The sequence below is a fragment of the Petromyzon marinus genome, chromosome 51 (assembly GCF_048934315.1).
Source record: "Petromyzon marinus isolate PM22_M1 ecotype Great Lakes invasive population chromosome 51, UKy_Petmar_22M1.pri1.0, whole genome shotgun sequence".
Taxonomy (NCBI): domain Eukaryota; kingdom Metazoa; phylum Chordata; class Hyperoartia; order Petromyzontiformes; family Petromyzontidae; genus Petromyzon; species Petromyzon marinus.
In genome coordinates, this window is record NC_133717.1 from 2,081,741 (window position 1) to 2,104,088 (window position 22,348).

General features: G+C 47.8%; 1 protein-coding gene across 7 annotated transcripts in view; it reads right to left on the bottom strand.

The window, feature by feature from the left end:
• LOC116953335 (uncharacterized) overlaps positions 1-22,348 on the bottom strand; it is a 361,549-nt gene that overhangs the window by 28,679 nt on the left and 310,522 nt on the right. For 6 of the 7 annotated variants that reach the window (XM_032973443.2, XM_032973442.2, XM_032973444.2 and 3 more), the window contains 2 exons: positions 651-737; positions 354-524 (listed from right to left, as the gene is read on the bottom strand). In XM_032973443.2, coding sequence (XP_032829334.2) covers positions 354-524; positions 651-737 — 258 coding nt within the window. Of the gene's footprint in view, positions 1-353; positions 525-650; positions 738-7,080; positions 8,651-22,348 lie in introns of those variants that run through there. The other variant, XM_032973447.2, reaches the window with a different exon arrangement.

Sequence of the window (22,348 nt, forward strand, 5' to 3'; positions counted from 1 at the left end):
ATGAATGACACTGGTGCCAATACGTGACACTAAACATTCACGTCATTATTATTATTATCCAATTACAGCGACACGTCATTCGTGACGCGTTCCCTCCCTACAGCGCACCCGGTGTGCCGCCAGTGTGCTGCCAGTGTGCCCCCGGTGTGCTCCCGGTGTGCCCCCAGTGTGTGCCGCCGGTGTGCCGCCAGTGTGCTGCCAGTGTGCCCCCAGCGTGGGCCCGGTGTGCCCCCAGTGTGTGCCGCCAGTGTGCCCCCGGTGTGCTCCCGGTGTGCCCCCAGTGTGTGCCGCCAGTGTGCTCCGGGTGTGCCCCCAGCGTGGGCCCGGCGTGCCGTCGGGCGTGGACAACTCACCAGCACCTCATAGTTGGCCTTGGTGAGCTTGGTGACCGTCTTGCGCACCGACTCGCGCACCGACTTCACCTTCTTGCCCAGGAAGCTGTCGGCGCCGCCGCCGCCGCCGCCGCCGGCACGCCGGCTCCCGCGACCGTCCAGCGTCGAGTCGTCCCCCCTCGCCACGGAGCCCTGGGGGCGGCAGTGGCCGTCTCACAGCACGGGGGCGGTGGTGCTCTGTGGCTTTACCCAATGAGTGAATGTGTGAGAGCGTGCAGGTGCATGCTTGGTGAGTGGGTGCAGGTGCGGGTGGCGTACATGCTTTGTGGGTGAGTTCGCCTTATCAGAAGAGGTAGAGCCACTAATCCGGGCGGAAAGGTCAAATCCCCCGAAGCTGCTGGTCCTCTGCAGGTACACACAGACACACAGCACAGTTAGCTCACACCCCCCACAAAGGCAAAGACCCCCTGTACAGCCTTTAATAGACTGTAGGGGCAAGTGCTGTTGGCGAGCACCTATGAAGGCCGGAACGGTACACGAGGTGGTGAGCGGCCAGCACCACTCCCCGATGTTTACACACCGCACCAGGTACTTATTTGAGGCTGAGTCGACCTAGGGGAGGCCCAGCAACCGTTCAGCTAATCGTCACTGGTGTTAGCCGTGAGCGGGAATCGAACTCGGGCCGTCGGGTTCGTAGCGCAGCGTAGCGCCAACCGCTACACACACACACAGCCACCACGACACTCCTGTGCTAGCTAATTACTCGCCTCGTTACGAATGGAAGCCGGTAACCCCGGTAACCATTTGAGATTTGGTTACCAGTTCCGAGAGTCAGGGGCCCGGTAGCCGTCTCCTCGGTCGACAGGTGAGAGGCGCCGGCCCTGCGAGCGCCCGTCCTCTCGCTCATGCCAACTGATGGCAGGCAAGGCCCTTCCCCCCCGCCCCACACTCTAATCGGCCTACTCGCCTGCATTGCGCAGACGTCTTGGAAGATGGGAATCAGAGTGGTCACCGAGACTGGGGGAGGAATCCGACGAGCTATGAAGATCTTTTTTTTTTTTCACAGATGTCCAGTACGGTGGGGTGGGGGAGAGGTCAGCAAGTTACAACAACAAACGATACAAGGTAAAACGATCGGAGTGCAAAGTAGACAAATGGTTAGCTGGTCACTAAAAATAAATGAACTCATTCCCCCTGCTGGACAGACAAGAGGTGAGGGTGGCAGTTCAAGAAACTTGCCCCGGTGTTTGAACCACCACGGCGGGAAATCACATTAAATGAGAATCTTTATTTAGCCCAGGGGGAATCTGATGAGCTATGAAGCTCTTTTTGTTTTACAGATATTCTAGTAAGGGCGGGTCAGAATTGAACCGGCGACATCTGGATTGCAAACCCAGTGTGCCAACCTTTACCCAGCCACCACTGTCGGAGCTGCCCTCAAATTCCCTGTTATAAAAGAGAGACCTTTAGTTTTAATCGCTCTAAACACTTCCACGTGCGTGCGGCAAAACCGATAACCGTGGTCTAACTTTTTTTATTTTCACGCAGTTATCGGTAATGGGAAAAAAACCCCCACAAATATTTTCCCCAACCCTGCTAATTTCAATAAGCCGCGGGCTCCACATACCACGCAAGGCGGATTTACACCCACCCCCCCCCCCCCCCCCCGCAAAGGAATATTTATCTCGGAAGCAACGCGTTTTGAAGCGCGACGCGTCTGCAATGTGCACGCGGATCTACGTGCGTGCGTATGGACACCCCGCTGGTGTCCCCCTGAGCCCCGAGTGTCCTGCGTGGGTTGTCGCGGTTGAGCCGCGTGGCCTCTCAAGAATCCACCAAATGACGGGGACACTTTGTTGAGCTTTCATTTGTGGGTAGGTCGCTTTTGAATGAAAAGGTTGATACCTCAGTGGTCTTTGCCTGCTAGGATGGGGATGGTTTAGTTGTTGTATTTGTTCGTGTTTGGGTAGTTTCTTTAAGTTTCTGGTGCTTTGCACTCCTATCACGTGTTGTTTGTGTTGTTTGTTGTTGGAGCGTTCTTACACCGTGCCCCTAGTGGACATGTGTGCAAAAATAAGTTTATGGCCAGTTACACACGTAGGCTTTTGCGACCAATATTATTCATAAAGGTTTCTGGCTTAGATCGCGTCAGTATGAATGTGTCGTAACCCTCCACCACCCGACACAGGCAGTATAAACAAATATTCTGATCCCAATACTCGGGCTGCAACACCTTGACGTCGTACCCAACGGCTGACCGAATATTGTGACAAACGATTCCTCAGTGGCAATGCTCCTACCGCCTCGCACAGCCGGAACGCGGAACGGAACCGCGTTTTGATTCCCGATTTGGGGTGGCGTCTTTCCCCGTGTGGAGTTTGTATGTCCGCACCCCCGGCCCCGTTCTGCATTTGAGTTTCTTTCCCAGGGTGCTCTGATTTTCTCCCATAGCTAAACAACAACAAAAACCACCACCACGCGCAATGTGAAGTGTGACTCGTACTCTTTGGTTCCGTTCGGTAAAGTCACGTAGGTAAAAATAAAATAACAAAAATCACGACCTACGTGACTTTACCGAATAGAACCAAAGAGTATGGATCCTTGCAGTCACGAAAGCTTCAAATCTAGAATGTGACTCGTATCAACCAAATATTCCCACGCTGAAAGACGTGCCTGCACATAACGCAACTGGGATCACACGCGGCAGCAAAATCGTTCCCTTTACAGCGAAAAAACCTTAGCAGGAGCCTCCTGTAAAACGAGCCTTCAGACTCAGTGATGCGTTCCTGGGTAAACGAGTCGAATAATAATAAAAATAAATATTTTACAGAGGAGAGTTTTTAAAGATGTAATAAGTGTATCGAGATTGGAGAGGTCTTTAAATAAATTCCACGTTTTCATGATTACGTCTGATGATTGTCTTCGTGGTGTCTTGGTGATTTTAAAAGATGAACTTTGACGCCCCATCAGGAACATGAAATATGGCAGGGGACAAGATAATATCTCGGTAGACATCATTGGAGAGCTTGATGATTGTGGCATAAATCAAGTGACAAAAGCAGCGAATTACAACTTGCGGCACGGGATGTATAACAGAAACTACTAGAAACTATATTTTGTAATTAACCAGGTAAGACCCACTTGAACGATATAGCTTTTTTTCAGAAGCGACCTGGCCACAAATGATAGCCAAACTAAGTGGCTTATCACGTGGAAATGTATAACAGGCACAAACTCTAATTGCGATGTTGATTCTAAATGTGGAGGGAAAAACCAGAGAACCCAGAGAAAAATCCACGTGAGCACGAGGAGAGAGACGCAAACTGAAAGATAAACAGCAGCAGCAGCAGCAGGCGTCAGGGTCGGAATCGAAGCCACGACCTCCTGTACACCAGGCGAGGGAGTTAACATCTCACCACCGCGGGGACCCTAGACGAATCTGGGCAAATCGATATTCATCGCTCTCTCACAACAACCTCGTGCAGAAGAATGTGAATTGTACAGAGCAACACGTCTAATAAGCCACATTGCTGAAATCATATTGAGAGTGCTCGCGGAAAGAGTAAGGAAATAAGTTCCATCCAGAAATTGCAAAGGAACAACAGGTGTGGCGTAGTGATTGGCGATGGACCAAAACAATGCCATATTTACAGAATGCTGAGTGAACGGGCAATGCGAGTTCAGAAAGATTGCTACCGCAGGTGTGTTTCATTGATTAAACAGAGGTTTTTGATCATGTGAGAAAATGCAGAATTTCATGATATTACTCGGGATTTTATTTTATCTAAGCCAGGGGTCAGAAACCAACATAACAAGAAGAGCCATTTTTTTTTATGAATTCGTTCAAAAAGAACAACTAAAATTTTTCAAGAGGCCCGCAAAGCATCGTGGTGAATTCGAGACGTGCTGGTCCCGAAATAAATAACGGTCACGAAGCGGCAGTCCCTTAAAGAGCCGCACGTGGCTCGGGAGCCGCAGGTCGCCGACCCCTGACCCAGATGGAGAAGGCCCGAGAGTGATCATGAAAGCACATTGGGTGCCGTGGTGGTGAGTTGTTAACTACCTCGCCTGGTATGCCGGAGGTCGTGGGTTCGATCCCGACCCTGACGCCGGTATATTGGAGTTTGCACGTCTCTCTCCCCGTGGTCATGTGGCTTTTTCACCGGGTTCCCTCTGTGTTTCCCTCCACATTTAGGTCAACATCCGTTTCGAATATTTGGCAGCTATAAATGTCCACGTGATGATCATTTGTGATAGCCACATTGCTTCTGAAAAAAAGAGCTCTATAGCTCAGTGGGCCTTACCTATTTAAAAAAAGACTAAACTATTTTTTTATTTTAGCAGGTTAGACCCACTGAGCTATAGAGCCCTTTCTCAGAAGTGACCTGGTCACAACGAAGTGGCTTCACACGTGGGAATTCATAGCGACCAAGTAATAGAACAGCAGGCGTCAGGGTCGTGAACGACTCCACGGCCTCCTGTATACCAGGCGATGTAGTTAACATCTCGCCACCGTGGTTAACGGCAGCCGTTAAGAGTTGGGGGAGAGGCTGGGTGAGTTTCTGTGCATGAGGAGAGGAGTTAAAGCTGGGTGTGCGAGCAGAAGCCGAGAGAGATTTGCTAAACGTGCTGGATAAAATAACGTTCAGAAAGTCGAAAGAAAAGATGAACAATCACCTGTAAAAAAAACCACTGCGTGTATGATGGTCATGTCAATGAGGAAAGTTACTCCTGAATGTCCGGTCAGAGTGACACCGGCGTTAAGCAGGCGGAGCATTGTAACGCTTTAGGTGGCGTGATAACTGTAGATGGAAAGCACGCCACGGAGATAAACAGAAGAATAACATTGACAAAAAATGCATTTCCGAAAATGGGATCTATATTGGAAGAGTAATAAATTATTCATGAGAACAAGGAGTGGAATACTGTACTGTTACATACTGCAGTGCTGTTTTCATGTACGGTTGTGAAGGTTGTACACATTTTTTTAACGTGACAAACCTTACTAATTGGCTGTGTCGGGTGGTGGCAGGTTTAACGACACATTTTTATTCAAGCTATCTAACACAAAAAAACCCCTCTATTATGGAAGTCTGTACCATTACACAGACCCTACGCAGCAAACTAAAGCAACAGAAATGTTTATTTTTTTATGGCATGGACAGACAAGATGAGCAAGATTAATGTATTGCGGATAGCAGCTACGCTAAGAACACGAGAATCGTTTCGAGAATGGGCTAATTAGATTTCTTGGACATGGAATGGAAGGGAAAAACGGACGGAATGTAATGTTTTGTCTGGGGACGTTAGCGATACAAGAAGCCGGGGAAGACGGAGAACTCAGTACGTACAGTAAGCAATTTACACAATTGGATGCAACCGAGAGGTGGATCCGAGGCAAAGTGGTTGAGTAAATGTCATGGACAAGGCTGAATGGAAGCAATATCTACGATGCACGTTTTTAATACTCAACTGTGTGGGGTTACATACAAAAAAACTTTAATATGGTGTTCATATATTATTTGGTTTTCTTATCCGACGTGGCTTCACGCTTCTACTTTCAACAACCAGGGTGAGTTTACTGCGACTACTATGTCTCCTGCCGTAGACGATGCTGAGCAACACGCAGCGGGCCTCTCAGTCGGCACCGCAAACAGCGTCGCCTCCACCCCCACCAGTTCCTCAAACCAACGGAGCGGCCACAAGGCGCAGCAACCGCTGGTGAGACCCTGATGATGAAGCCTCGAAAGCCGGGCTCGAGTTCACAAGAAGTCACAAACAAACACCGCTTTTGTGAGAGACCCGACGCAGAAGATCCCCGATTTCAATCTCCCACGAAGCTTAAGGGCCACAACCCTGAACGGCACCCGCACGCGCACCATGGAAGAGTACTATTTGTTTGATTTATCTGACCAGGTAAGGTCCACTGAGCTAAAGGATTTTTTTCAGAAGCGGCCTGGCTAGACGGAGTGATTTATCACGTGGAAATGTAGAACAGCCAAATATTTTAAACGTGTGTTTATAAATGTGGAGGAAAAATCCGGAGGACCCAGAGAAAAATCCACACAACCAGGGGGAGACATGCATACTCCAAATATACAGGCGTCAGGGTCGGGATCAAACCCACGACCTCCTGCACACCAAGCGAACGGAGTTAACATCTTCTGGCCTTGCAGTGACCTGTTCCACAAATGGATAATTAAAAAAAATCATCCGGTGTGCAATTATTGTCACCCAGAACAGACGACGGGAAGACAGACCGACTCAATGCCCGATTCACAAATACGAAGGAGACACCACAGTGATGCATCACTCTGCCACTCCTGCCGCAATCCCCTGGCTCAACCACCTTACTGTGTTGCTCTACATCTCTAGACAACGCGGTTGGCTACGTACGGCGCGAAACAAGTCCAACGTACATACATGCATCGACATTAGCCACGCGCGAACAAGGGCGCTTGTAAATTCACAAGGAATCAGAAGGTGATAAACGTTTCTAAAGTTTCTCCACCGGCAACCACAAGCGCACCTCAGAAACCTTGGGAGTCCCACATTTTTGTTTTACTTTTGAAAGGGGGGGCTGCTCCCCATTCGCATTCACAACAAAAACATTCAACGTATTTTCGCTTGTAAAATAACAAACGTCAATTCCGCAACCCCCTCCCTCCTCCTCAGCGTTGGTTCCGCCACTGGCAGGCAGCAGCGATGGATGGTGCAAGCAGCGAAGGGGGGGGAGGGCCGCTCTCACCGATCGCGAGACTGGAGAGAGATCGAAGAAGCTTCCTCGACGGCGCAGCGTCATGGCCGGGCTTGTTGTTCTGAGCTCGAGTGACGCTCTTTGCGACGGGACCTCGGCGAGCGGCGGACTCATTAGGGGTGGCGGAGCGCCGCGTCTGAGACCTCGCCAGCGTAAGATGCTCGCGAACATAAAACAACAACCCCCCCCCCAGCATCCGGCTTTGCCTGTCCCATGTGCACCACAATCTCTCCCCATCTACGTGGGTGTGTGCGGTTTGTGTGGCAGCGTACGAGCGAATGTGCGCGTGTGTTGTGTTGTTCCTCTTGTGCGTGTGTGTGAGTGTGAGTTGTGCGCCCGCGTCTGTGTACGGGGAGCCGGTGGCGTGGCGGTCAGCACGCCGCGTTACGAACCCGGCGACCCGGGTTCGATTCACGGTCGACACCAGCGATGATTATCTGAACCGGTCTTGGGCCTCCCCTGGGTCTGCTCTCAGCCTCAAATGAGTACCTGGTGCGGAGTGTAAACATCGCCACTGGGGAGGTAAAAGCGATCCGGCGTGGTGCTGGCCACCCACCCCCTCGTGTGCCGTGCCGGCCTTCACAAGTGGGCGCTAACAGCGCTTACCCCAACAGTCTGTTAAAGGCTATACGGGGGGGGATCTTTGTCTTTGTGTGCGCGTGTGTTGGGCTGTTTTTGCACGTGCTCTCGCTAAGTGAACAAAAGCAGGGCCACGCGGTTTCCTCTAAACTCGTGCTGGAAACCGCAAGCTGCCCCACCAGCTTCGGAGAGCGGGCAGCGAAGCGGCCACTGCTCGCTGCTCGCTCTGTTAGCAGAAGGCTCCCGGACCAGAGATAGGGTCACGAGCCACAGCTTGGGGGTCACGGAAACGAAAACAGTGGAACGTAAACATACCGTGTTGTTCTTCTTAAACTAATCGTCAAATACTAGCCCTACATATCTTTGTTATCTGAAAAAAAAACCAGACAAAACAAAAAATCAGTAGTAGACTTATACACGAATTATAAATATATTATGTACAATGCGTTCCCACCCACTGAGTGTGAAACGGTCTGGATTAGAGAGCGACTCCGTCCCCCAAATGAACGTCACCCGACCCATGCGTGGTAGTTCTACTGCTGCTGGTGGTGTGTGTACTGCGGCACAAAACAACAAAACACATCACATTGGGCCAGGGTGAGTGGGTGGGTGGCTGCCTGGCTAGCTGGGTGGGTGACTGACTGGCTGGCTACATGGGTGGGTGGATGGCTGGCTGGCAGGGTGGCTGGCTGGCTGAGTGGCTTGCTGGCTGGTTGATTAGCTGCCTGGCTGGTTGGCTGGGTGGGTGGCTGGCTGGGTGGCTGGCTGGGTGGCTGGCTAGCTGGTTGGCTGATTAGCTGCCTGGGCAGCTGGCTGGGTGGCTGGCTGGCTGGCTGAGTAGCTGGGTGGCTGGCTGAGTGGCTGGGTGGCTGGCTGGGTGGCTGGCTGAGTAGCTGGGTGGCTGGGTGGCTGGCTGGCTGGGTGGCTGGGTGGCTGGCTGGCTGGGTGGCTGGCTGGTTGAGTGGCTGGGTGGCTGGCTGGCTGGCTGAGTGGCTGGCTGGCTGGCTGGCTGACTGACTGGCTGGCTGGGTGGCTGGCTGGCTGGGTGGCTGGCTGAGTGGCTGAGTGGCTGGGTGGCTGGCTGGCTGGCTGGGTGGCTGGCTGGGTGGTTGGTTGGCTGGTTACCTGGCTGGTTACCTGGCTGGCTGGGTGGCTGGGTGGTTGGTTGGCTGGTTACCTGGCTGGTTACCTGGCTGGCTGGCTGGGTGGGTGGCTGGCTGGGTGGCTGGCTGGCTGGGTGGCTGGCTGGGTGGTTGGTTGGCTGGCTGAATGGCAGGTTACCTGGCTGGCTGGGTGGCTGGGTGGCTGGCAGGGTTAGTGGCTGATGGAAGGGTAGACTCTTTAGAGCTCTCTCGGACGGAGGCCCTTCAGCCAACAGTCGCATGAACAAGAAACTGCAGGGCTGCACTATTATGTGATAGCAGTGGTTGCTGTAGGTCCATCTTTTGGGTCCCCCCCCCCCCGTTAAAAATTTATAAACTCTTCGTGAGATGACCGAAGAGATATAGACAGGAGACAGGGGTATCGTGAGACGACTTAAAAATAAACAAATTAGAGATGTAGTGAGGTTAGAGAACAAAAGAGAAAGCAAACAACACATAGATGAGAAAAAAAATCATCGGCCGTTTTATGAAATTATAAACACCTCGCTTTGTTTCTCATGAACCCGGGATCCCGTCCAGCTACATGAGGTCCGTGGCACTTCGCTTGGGTTTGCTTGTGCCCAGCGCTGACAACGATCGGCAGCAGCGGCAGCAGCTGCGGCTCTTGGCAATGCGGCTCTGATTGCCATGGCAAGACACAAATCGACCGCATGACTTTGCGTCGCTCTTGACTCACAATAGGAAGGTCGTGGGTTCAACTCCCAGTCAGAGGGGTCAACTCGGCTCACCATCATCATCAACATTATTTTCCCCATAGGCGCAAATGAAAAATCAGTGTTGCTTTTTGGTGAAGCGAAAGCAGTGGTTGTACTTCACTAATTGGCTGTGTTGGGTGGTGGAGGGTCGAACGGCACGTTAATATTTACGCAATCTAACCCCCAAAAAACCTCTACAATGGTGAAAATGTACCTGGCAAATGACTCAATTGGGATGACGCATGAGCGAAACCGCCCTGAAACTGCGTGAGAGAACTTGGCTCGAGACTCGGTGAGGCTTTCCTGGGTAGACCAGCGGAGTAATAATCGGCATAAGAAGAATAAAAACACAACAATGACCACTATCCGCCCCGTCAGCATCAGCTTGCATTGCACGCTCTTTTAGTGTGGTCTAATTGCCATGGCAAGGCACAAATATTCCGCCAGCACTGTGCCCGGGTACAAATGTGCGTGCGTGTGTGCGTGTCAGAGTGTGTGCTCGCCAACAGCACTTGCCTCAGAAGTCTGTTTCGACTACACGAAAGATATTTGCCTTCGTAGTTGTGCGTATGTGGGAGCCATAGCGTAGTGGTTAGCGCGCTGCACTACGTACCCAGCGACCCGAGTTTGATTGCCGCTAACGATTATTATCGGAGCCGGTGCTGGGCCTCCCCTAGGTCGACTCAGTCTCAAATGATTTCCCAGTGCGTTGTGTAAACATCGCCACTGGGGAGACAAAGAGGCGGCACCAGCCACCCCACCGCCCTCGTGTGCCGTGCCGGCCTCCACTCGGCGCTGCTCGCTAAGAACACTTGCCCCAAAAGTCTGCGCGGGCTACGAAGGGGAACCTTCGTGTTTGTGTTGTTGTCGGATGTCCCCATGGCCCGCTGGCTGTGGTGGGCCGCGTTGCGCGAGCGGGGAAGTCTGCCCTCCCTCCCTCCCGCCGCTATCTCAGCGCGTTGCCACCCAAACAAACTCCTCGCGTCGCTTCCTCGGTCTGCACCAAGCACGCCCGTGGTTTGGGGTGGTGCAGATTACGTGACCCCGCTTTGCCAACCCGCACAACTCCCTCCCCTGCTCAGCCAACGGGCCCTAACGCCTCCCCCCCCTCCACCACCACCACCCCTTGTCCCAGCACTGCGTGGGCAGGATTGGTGGATCACAAAGAGATCGCGTTGCGTGCTGCGCTATCCAACAAACACCCACTGGGCTGCGGGGTTGGCCAGGAGCACGTGGGATCACGACCGATGTGCGTTGCGCGCGGACTGCTTGAGTATTATCTCCCCTTGCGCACATTGAGGAGGAAGCTGGCACAGCTGGCGGATGTCACGGTTGGGCACACTGGACTCGCAATCCAGAGGTCCCGCGGGCTTTCATCTTCTGGCACGGCAGGTGAAACCATGGTGCAAGTTTACTGAACCCCCCCTCCCATTCCTGCCGCTGGAGATGGTACAGCCCAGCAATTTGCTTGCTCACACCACTGCTGGAATAAGGGCCCCCCACGAGAGAGAGGTCTGGACAGCCCCCCTAAAGCGGGTATCCCTTTGGGTCTATACCAAGATTCCCGCACCCTTCGCCAGGGGTACGTTCCGGAGATGCTCGTTAATTCGCGAACTTCGTGGGTTATGATATTGGCTCTATAGAATGAATTACCTTAAATAGAGAAATAAGCTAGAAAATGCAGGACAATCGTAACGTAAAAAACGCTTCTTAAGGTTTGAGAAGTTCTCTATCTTTATCACCTCTGTATCTCATCACTTTCTCTTTCATCACTTTCTCTCTCGTCACTTTATCTCTCATCACTTTGTCTCTCATCACTTTATCTCTCATCACTTTCTCTCTCATCACTTTATCTCTCATCACTTTATCTCTCATCACTTTATCTCTCACCACTTTGTCTCTCGTCACTTTATCTCTCATCACTTTATCTCTCATCACTTTATCTCTCATCACTTTATCTCTCACCACTTTATCTCTCATCACTTTATCTCTCATCACTTTATCTCTCATCACTTTATCTCTCATCACTTTAACTCTCATCACTTTATCTCTCATCACATTATCTCTCATCACTTTATCTCTCATCACTTTATCTCTCACCACTTTGTCTCTCATCACTTTATCTCTCATCACTTTGTCTCTCTCATCACTTTATCTCTCATCACTTTATCTCTCATCACTTTATCTCTCACCACGTTGTCTCTCATCACTTTATCTCTCATCACTTTATCTCTCATCACTTTATCTCTCATCACTTTGTCTCTCTCATCACTTTATCTCTCGTCACTTTATCTCTCATCACTTTATCTCTCATCACTTTCTCTCTCATCACTTTATCTCTAATCACTTTATCTCTCATCACTTTATCTCTCTCATCATTTTATCTCTGATCACTTTATCTCTCATCACTTTATCTCTCGTCACTTTATCTCTCATCACTTTATCTCTCATCACTTTATCTCTCATCACTATATCTCTCATCACTTTATCTCTCATCACTTTATCTCTCATCACTTTATCTCTCACCACGTTGTCTCTCATCACTTTATCTCTCATCACTTTATCTCTCATCACTTTATCTCTCATCACTTTGTCTCTCTCATCACTTTATCTCTCATCACTTTATCTCTCGTCACTTTATCTCTCATCACTTTATCTCTCATCACTTTATCTCTCACCACTTTGTCTCTCATCACTTTATCTCTCATCACTTTAACTCTCTTCACTTGTCTCTCATCACTTTATCTCTCATCACTTTATCTCTCATCACATTATCTCTCATCACTTTATCTCTCACCACTTCCTCTCTCATCACTTTATCTCTCATCACTTTATCTCTCACCACTTCATCTTTCATCACTTTATCTCTCATCACTTTATCTCTCATCACTTTATCTCTCATCACTTTAACTCTCATCACTTTATCTCTCATCACATTATCTCTCATCCCTTTATCTCTCATCACTTTATCTCTCATCACTTTATCTCTCATCACTTTATCTCTCATCACTTTATCTCTCATCACTTTATCTCTCATCACTTTATCTCTCATCACTTTATCTCTCATCACTTTATCTCTCATCACTTTATCTCTCATCACTTTATCTCTCACCACTTCCTCTCTCATCACTTTATCTCTCATCACTTTATCTCTCATCACTTTATCTCTCATCACTTTATCTCTCGTCACATTATCTCTCTTCACTTTATCTCTCGTCACTTTATCTCTCATCACTTTATCTCTCATCACTTTCTCTCTCATCACTTTATCTCTCATCACTTTATCTCTCGTCACTTTATCTCTCGTCACTTTATCTCTCATCACTTTATCTCTCGTCACTTTATCTCTCATCACTTTATCTCTCATCACTTTATCTCTCACCACTTTGTCTCTCTCATCACTTTATCTCTCATCACATTATCTCTCATCACATTATCTCTCATCACTTTCTCTCTCATCACTTTATCTCTCACCACTTTATCTCTCTCATCAATTTCTCTCTCATCACTATCTCTCTCATCACTTATCTCTCACCACTTTGTCTCTCATCACTTTCTCTCTTATCACTTTATCTCTCATCACTTTATCTCTCATCACTTTGTCTCTCTCATCACTTTATCTCTCGTCACTTTATCTCTCATCACATTATCTCTCATCACTTTCTCTCTCATCACTTTATCTCTCATCACTTTATCTCTCATCACTTTATCTCTCTCATCATTTTATCTCTGATCACTTTATCTCTCATCACTTTATCTCTCGTCACTTTATCTCTCATCACTTTATCTCTCATCACTTTATCTCTCATCACTATATCTCTCATCACTTTATCTCTCATCACTTTATCTCTCATCACTTTATCTCTCACCACGTTGTCTCTCATCACTTTATCTCTCATCACTTTATCTCTCATCACTTTGTCTCTCTCATCACTTTATCTCTCATCACTTTATCTCTCGTCACTTTATCTCTCATCACTTTATCTCTCATCACTTTATCTCTCACCACTTTGTCTCTCATCACTTTATCTCTCATCACTTTAACTCTCTTCACTTGTCTCTCATCACTTTATCTCTCATCACTTTATCTCTCATCACATTATCTCTCATCACTTTATCTCTCACCACTTCCTCTCTCATCACTTTATCTCTCATCACTTTATCTCTCACCACTTCATCTTTCATCACTTTATCTCTCATCACTTTATCTCTCGTCACTTTGTCTCTCATCACTTTATCTCTCATCACTTTATCTCTCATCCCTTTATCTCTCATCACTTTATCTCTCATCACTTTATCTCTCATCACTTTATCTCTCATCACTTTATCTCTCATCCCTTTATCTCTCATCACTTTATCTCTCATCACTTTATCTCTCATCACTTTATCTCTAATCACTTTATCTCTCATCACTTTATCTCTCATCACTTTATCTCTCATCACTTTATCTCTCATCACTTTATCTCTCATCACTTTATCTCTCATAACTTTATCTCTCGTCACATTATCTCTCTTCACTTTTCTCTCGTCACTTTATCTCTCATCACTTTATCTCTCATCACTTTCTCTCTCATCACTTTATCTCTCATCACTTTATCTCTCGTCACTTTATCTCTCGTCACTTTATCTCTCATCACTTTATCTCTCGTCACTTTATCTCTCATCACTTTATCTCTCATCACTTTATCTCTCACCACTTTGTCTCTCTCATCACTTTATCTCTCATCACATTATCTCTCATCACATTATCTCTCATCACTTTCTCTCTCATCACTTTATCTCTCATCACTTTATCTCTCATCACTTTCTCTCTCACCACTTTATCTCTCTCATCACTTTCTCTCTCATCACTATCTCTCTCATCACTTTATCTCTCACCACTTTGTCTCTCATCACTTTCTCTCTTATCACTTTATCTCTCATCACTTTATCTCTCATCACTTTGTCTCTCTCATCACTTTATCTCTCGTCACTTTATCTCTCATCACTTTATCTCTCATCACTTTATCTCTCATCACTTTATCTCTCTCATCATTTTATCTCTGATCACTTTATCTCTCATCACTTTATCTCTCGTCACTTTATCTCTCATCACTTTATCTCTCATCACTTTATCTCTCATCACTATATCTCTCATCACTTTATCTCTCATCACTTTATCTCTCATCACTTTATCTCTCACCACGTTGTCTCTCATCACTTTATCTCTCATCACTTTATCTCTCATCACTTTATCTCTCATCACTTTGTCTCTCTCATCACTTTATCTCTCATCACTTTATCTCTCGTCACTTTATCTCTCATCACTTTATCTCTCATCACTTTATCTCTCACCACTTTGTCTCTCATCACTTTATCTCTCATCACTTTAACTCTCTTCACTTGTCTCTCATCACTTTATCTCTCATCACTTTATCTCTCATCACATTATCTCTCATCACTTTATCTCTCACCACTTCCTCTCTCATCACTTTATCTCTCATCACTTTATCTCTCACCACTTCATCTTTCATCACTTTATCTCTCATCACTTTATCTCTCATCACTTTATCTCTCGTCACTTTGTCTCTCATCACTTTATCTCTCATCACTTTATCTCTCATCCCTTTATCTCTCATCACTTTATCTCTCATCACTTTATCTCTCATCACTTTATCTCTCATCACTTTATCTCTCATCCCTTTATCTCTCATCACTTTATCTCTCATCACTTTATCTCTCATCACTTTATCTCTCATCACTTTATCTCTCATCACTTTATCTCTCACCACTTCCTCTCTCATCACTTTATCTCTCATCACTTTATCTCTCATCACTTTATCTCTCATCACTTTATCTCTCATCACTTTATCTCTCGTCACATTATCTCTCTTCACTTTATCTCTCGTCACTTTATCTCTCATCACTTTATCTCTCATCACTTTCTCTCTCATCACTTTATCTCTCATCACTTTATCTCTCGTCACTTTATCTCTCGTCACTTTATCTCTCATCACTTTATCTCTCGTCACTTTATCTCTCATCACTTTATCTCTCATCACTTTATCTCTCACCACTTTGTCTCTCTCATCACTTTATCTCTCATCACATTATCTCTCATCACATTATCTCTCATCACTTTCTCTCTCATCACTTTATCTCTCATCACTTTCTCTCTCACCACTTTATCTCTCTCATCACTTTCTCTCTCATCACTATCTCTCTCATCACTTTATCTCTCACCACTTTGTCTCTCATCACATTATCTCTCATCACTTTATCTCTCACCACTTTATCTCTCACCACTTTATCTCTCACCACTTTGTCTCTCATCACTTTCTCTCTTATCACTTTAACGAGGGAATACCGTACTCTCCCACGCCGGCCAGGCGTCTTGCTAGCTGTGCGAGTACCCACACGATACGTGGAGCACTGTAAAACCTCGTTATTTCGGCATTTGATCGTTCGTAATTGGGGATAGTTCGGCACGGCTGCGCTTTCGGCATATATACAGTGTCAGTAATTCGCTACGAGCCGAACTGCCGTACCGAATGGTCAAATATCGGCATACACGTGGAGCGACGCCGCACGCCACAACCAAAACAATGGCTCAGTCTAGTGGCGGAGCACGTGGTGAGCGTTAGTGCAGTGCTGGTTACTGATGGCACGTGTTACTTTTTTGGAAAATAATTTTTGGAACAAATTTTTTTTTATTCATTTTATGGGCAGGAGGCACTGGGGGGGGGGGGTATACCATTGTACATAATTCGTTATATTGGATAATTCGGCAAGGGCCAGAGTCCCATAACGTGTCGAATTAACAAGGGTTTACTGTACTCATTCACACCAGTGCCAAGTGGACAAAAAAAATGTACGGTTGAACTTTTGTCATCGCTCGTTTCGACCTCTGGATCGCTGGTCCAGTTGTGGATACCGCTCCCCGGCGACACACTCCGACAGCAGCCTCTGCTCGGGGCATCTACACGTACGTTACTTAAATACAGCAGACTAATTGACCCGTTATGTTGAATGCGGCAGCAAATGATGCGTTTGTTGCTTCGTGTGTGTGTGTGCGTGTGTGTGCACGCACACCACAGTCTGGGGTTCAGAGATTGCTCATTATTCGTCCAGTCTGGCATGCGGCTTATTCATGGATCTATTATTATTCATCAGCTTACTAACCACATTTGCTTAATGTAGGCACTTATGACCTCACAGCACTGATATTTCTTATCTAGGAGCACACACTAAGTCTGAGATATTTTATTTATTTACACCGCATTCAATTGTGGGAAAATCCTACCACGACACATTCCAGGCTCAATTAAAAGCGCGTGCATTATACACAGATGAAATGGTTACTTTTGAAGTGCAATCCTATTCTGATTACTGATTACATGAGATTATTTTTGAAGGAATGTCATGTAATCTCGTTCTTGTTTTTTTTTGTTGTTGTTGTAAGTACCGTAATAACTCTCTTCACATCAAGGTCCTTTAGGTTGCCTTAATCTGATATAGGAGCACCCCGGTTTACAGCTCATTTCGCAAACACGTCGTTACGTTATTCATTCCGTGACCGGACGAGCGTCGCCTTAACCCGCACGCTCACGTCGCTGACAGCCTCGTCCACCACCTACCCTGCACACGAACGGCCCTTCGTCACGCGTAAATAAACGTGCCGTGGAGTACAATAGATTATTTGTTCGACGATACTTCTGTGATTTTCTGTTACAGCGTACTGTATCTTATTGTACCCTATAAAATTTGCGTCCACGTGTACTGCTGTATGCTCGTGTTGGGTAATTTCTTTTGGAGTAAATGTGATGCAACCTTGTTGGTACGTCCAGGATGAAGATGTGCGCATGAACACACAGTGTCACCGCAGCCCCTCCGTTGTCTCTGTTAAGCGCTCGTGAACAAAAACAATCGCTTTCATTGATGTCCCTTTGACATTCAGCAGCAGCCACAGCACAGAGCTGGCCATTACACCAGCTGTAGCAGCAGGCACAGCACAACACAGAGCTGGCCATTGCAGCAGCAGCCACAGAGCACAGCACAACACAGAGGTGGCCATGACATCAGCAGCAGCAGCCACAGCACAGAGCTGGCCATTACACCAGGAGCAGCAGCCACAACACAACACAGAGCTGGCCATTACATCAGCAGCAGCCACAGCACAGCACAGAGCTGGCCATTACACCAGAAGCAGGCACAGCACAACACAGAGCTGGCCATTACATCAACAGCAGCCACAGCAGCTGTGATCTATGTGCAGGGCGCCGGTGGCCTCACATAAACCCGTGCTGCCGACTCCATCATCAACCGTATCATCAACCGTGTGCCACGGTGGCGAGATGTTAACTACCTCGCCTGGTATACAGGAGGTCGTTGGTTCGATTCTGACCCTGACGCCTGCTGTATATTTAGAGTTTGCATGTTCTCCCAATGGTTGCGAATATTTTTCTCCGCGTCCTCCGATTTTTCCCTCCACATTTCAAAACATGCTTTTTGAGTATTTGACTGCTATAAATTTCCACGTGATAAGCCACTTCGTTGAGTTATCATCTGTGGCCAGGTCGCATCTGAAAAAGAGTCTACATAGCTCAGTGGGTCTTACCTGGTAAAATAAACATGTATTTTTAAAATAATTAAACCCCTCCTTTCAATTGTTGACAGAATCATGTTCGGAGAATGTTTTTAGACAAAAGTAATCTTCAAAAGCCATCAGTCGGTGCATGCTTAGTAACCGTAACCAGAAAACAGAGTAACAAATACAGAAAAACAGCCTCATGTTATTCCCCACAACGCTGGTGCACAACCTTTATGAATCGTTACGAAGTTGATAGGGTGGCCGCTTTAAAATTAAACGGCGTTTGCCATTAAAGTAAATGCGGCGTCAGTCCAGTGCAGGCACGCAACCCTATGCAATAAATGCCAAAGTGAATGTGAAATTTCCACCAGTGGCTCAGAAACCAGGACCACGAGCGGAGATGAGCTTCACTCCACGCTCGCTTGAGGGAATAGACCCTTGACCACGGCTGGCTACGTACGGTGTGAAAGAAGTTCAACATACATACACGTGCATCACAGCACGGTTGGCTACGCGATCTAACCCCCAAAAAAAACCTGTACTATGGATGATATTGGTCGCGAAAGCCTACGTGTATTTTTTTGTTTTATTGAGAACGCGCTTCGGTGCAGGAACGTGACCTCATTGAATGTACACTCAATGTGGATAATAAAGCTTCGGCGAGCAATAGTTTAAGCTCGTTTGAAACATACGACTTTTGCCAATTACGCAACGGACGGAAACACATTTATTTCACGGGGAAATCTATAGAGGGCAAACAAGCTGTTTCCGAAGGCCCCAGTCAATGTGACTCAGTCGCGACATCAATTCTAAACATTGAATCAACATCGCATAATAATAACCTAAACTAAAAACATTTTTTTTTAACCAGGTAAGGCCCACTGAGCTATACAGCTCTTTTTCAAAGGTGACCTCGGCCACAAGTGATAGCCCAGCGAAGTGGCCTATCGCTTGGACCTTTAAAGCAGACAAATAGTCTGTAAACGCATGTGGATTCTAAACGTGTACCGATATGCAAGAGTCATTCGGGAAAAAAAAAACCCCATAAAAACATAATTATCAAGGAACTAACTCGACTGACGGAGCTCATAATGGACGCGTCAGAGCACCGAGCCAGCGCCGCTGATATCCTGGGTTCGAATCTAGGCCACAGGCGACTGCGATGAAACTTGGGTGCTCAACCGCAGCAACTTGACGGTTCTCGGCCACGGGTCACGGTCCAAATTTGACAAATTAACCCAGCGGTTACGCGATGGGGTAAACGCACGGCAAACATCACCCCCCTCCTGCGTAACTTAACAGGGACCCGTCCTGAAAAAGATAGTTTGTGCACCCAGACCAAATATTTTACCTTGTTAGTATACCACCTAAGTTGTACCAACATAATTCAATAAGAAAGTTTATTATGCAATAACCTTGTTGAATAAGTGTGTTATGATCTAATCGACTTGTATTAGCCGTAGTAGTTTAAGTTTTAACATTCCGTGTATTTGTTTAATACCAGCTGAGTGTCATTTATAAGAGTGACCAGGGGCATACGTCTGCAAGTCGACTAATTACACACCTCCGATTAGCACGGTTGGCTACGTACAGTGCGAACGAAGTTCAACATACATACACACATACAGCATGGGTGGCTACGTACGGTGCGAAAAAGTTCAACATACAGGCAGCATGGTTGGGCTACGTCCGGAGCGAAAGAAGTTCAACATAACATACGTACGGAGGGTGGCGATGATTGCTGCTTTGTGTGTAATACCAACTGAGTATTTTGCGGTTTCATTTTGTAAATTGCCAAATTAAGACCCCGATGCCGGCACACAATGACCAACTCGTGCCACTGACGTCACGGGATGTTTAACATCCACTGTGAGGCGGACGGCGCGTCGTAGTTTGATTACGGTTCATAAACACCGCCGCAGTAGTAATGAAAAATAAGAATACGTTTTCCCCTTTCTGCCAATAAAACAGTGGGTGTTAAGATGTCCAAACAGCAAATTGATACCTTTTGCAAGGCATCGTCACTTGTGTCAAAATGTGTATGTTTTGACACAAGTACGTACGGTTAATGCAGACTTGATGCCTTGCAAATGGTATCTATTTAGTGTTTGCACATCTCAACACCTCTTGTTTTATTGCCAGAAAGGGCAAAAACCATTTTCTTATTTTTCACCATTCTGACTAGTGGCAAAACGGAAAAATGTCCCACCGCAGTATTAACCAGGGCGGCTGATAGGTTCGAACCACGAACCGCTGCAACGAGCGGCGAACGCAGCACTACCACTGACCCGCTGCGTCACCGCCCCCATGTATACAGTATTGCCGATGACATCAGCAAGAGGACAAAACTCAACACTGGAGAGAGTTACATCATCGAAAAGTGCGTATCGGGTTTTCATAACGTGTTTGCATTGTCTTGCTTTCGTAACATAAATGGGCAAAGTGCCTGCGTTAGTGTCAAAATATGTTTACTTAGAGTCCCATCGATCAATGGGGGCCTTCTGGCAGGCAATCCATCAGTAAGTTTTGTGGTTTAATGGGCAACATCTTGCTGATGAGACTCAGCGAAGTGGAAACCGGCGCGGGACTTGCCTTGTTTCAATAAACAAAAACGCCGCTGGAAAACGATGGGGTCGTTGATGTGCAGATGCAGGTACCCACACGGTTAAGGACGTGCTTATAAACGGTTGAAAGCGATGATGTACAATGAGAACGAGTGGGGGCACAGACAAACTCTCTTTAAACACCAACGGCCAACAGTGGGATGTGATCTTCTGACAAGAAGTGAACATCATGACGTCACGCGCATGACATGCCGTACCACGTGCCGAACCGCGTGCTGCACCGCATTGCTCTACCTCGTGCCGTACCACGTGGTGCACACCGACACCACAACGGGCGTAACACAATGGAGGGCGCGAAGACGAAGATACAATGCGATATGTTGCAACTATCAAAGGTGAGTGTGGACTTGGGTAGGGAAGGGGGGGGGGTGGCCGATGGTCAGGAGGGAGTGGTAGCCAAGGGATGGAACGCGCTCGCGAGACGTGCGCCGTGGAATCAGCGATGCGATCGGTCCGTGTGCCGGCGCTGGGCGGATTGTTGCGTCGCAGGATCCTGTGAGGTGGCGATAGCTTTGGGAGGCCTTCATTCGGCAGCGGAATGACCATGGCTTGATGATGACGAATCATGGCCTATAAGGATGGCTCAAAGGCGACCTCCCCCTTTGGCTGCCTGGCTCAACCCAAAGAGCTCACGTGCCCTTGAAGCAGCGGATGAGGCAAGGAAAGGGCAGATGGCACAATGTAGACAAACGTCCACGGCCGCTTTAAAGAAGTAAAAAAGAAAGAGAAGCGCCGGCTTCAGGGGACCGGGGTGATTGCGGCGGCCGCCCCAGATCACAAAGCCGCGCCGGGAATTTGTGAGCACGAAGAACTCCACAGCTGTCATCCCACATTAGGGAAGAGATTCCCGTTGGGCAAGTGCTGTCAGCGAGCAGCATCTATGAAGGCCAGGCGTGACACCCGAGGGGGTGGGTGGACAACACCACGCCCGACCACCTTTATCTCCCCAGTGGCGATGTTTATACACACCGCACCAGGTACGCATTTGAAGCCGAGTCGACTGCGGGGAGGCCCTGGATAGGTTCAAATAATGGTCACTGGTGTTCGTGGCCGTGAGCGGGAATCTAGCTCGGGTCGCCGGGTTCATAGCAAAGCGTGCAAACTGCTACCCTACAACTCCCCCGTAATGGTAATGTGTACACGCACGCAGCGGACGATGACGGGGGTCACCCCACCTGAGAGATGCCGAGAGTCAAGGGATGCCACCGGCTACGGGAACTGCTTTGGAAAAGTTGAGGTCCGTTTTATTTGCGAGGAGGTGGATGTGTGAGGCAGAGGTTGTCTGTTCTCTGGGTCAGAGAGACGAACTTTGACAAGGCAAAGAGAAAATGTACTCTAGGCCTTGGAGTAAATGTGCACATGGAGGATGCTGGGAATTCCCTTACAGGACGGGGTCAGCAATTTGGACGTTCAGATTATAAGCTGGCAGGAAAGTGTTGACGATGTAACGGTCAAGAGGAGGTTGTGATGGGTGGGACGTGGGTGCAGGGTGCAGGAGGTAGTGATGGGTGGGGCACGTGTGCAGGGTGCAGGAGGAGGGCAGGTCAACAAGACCAACATTGGAGTGGCACCCAGAGGTGGGCGACCAAGTGGAAGACATCCAACTTCAAAGTGGGGACCTTTGAAGGT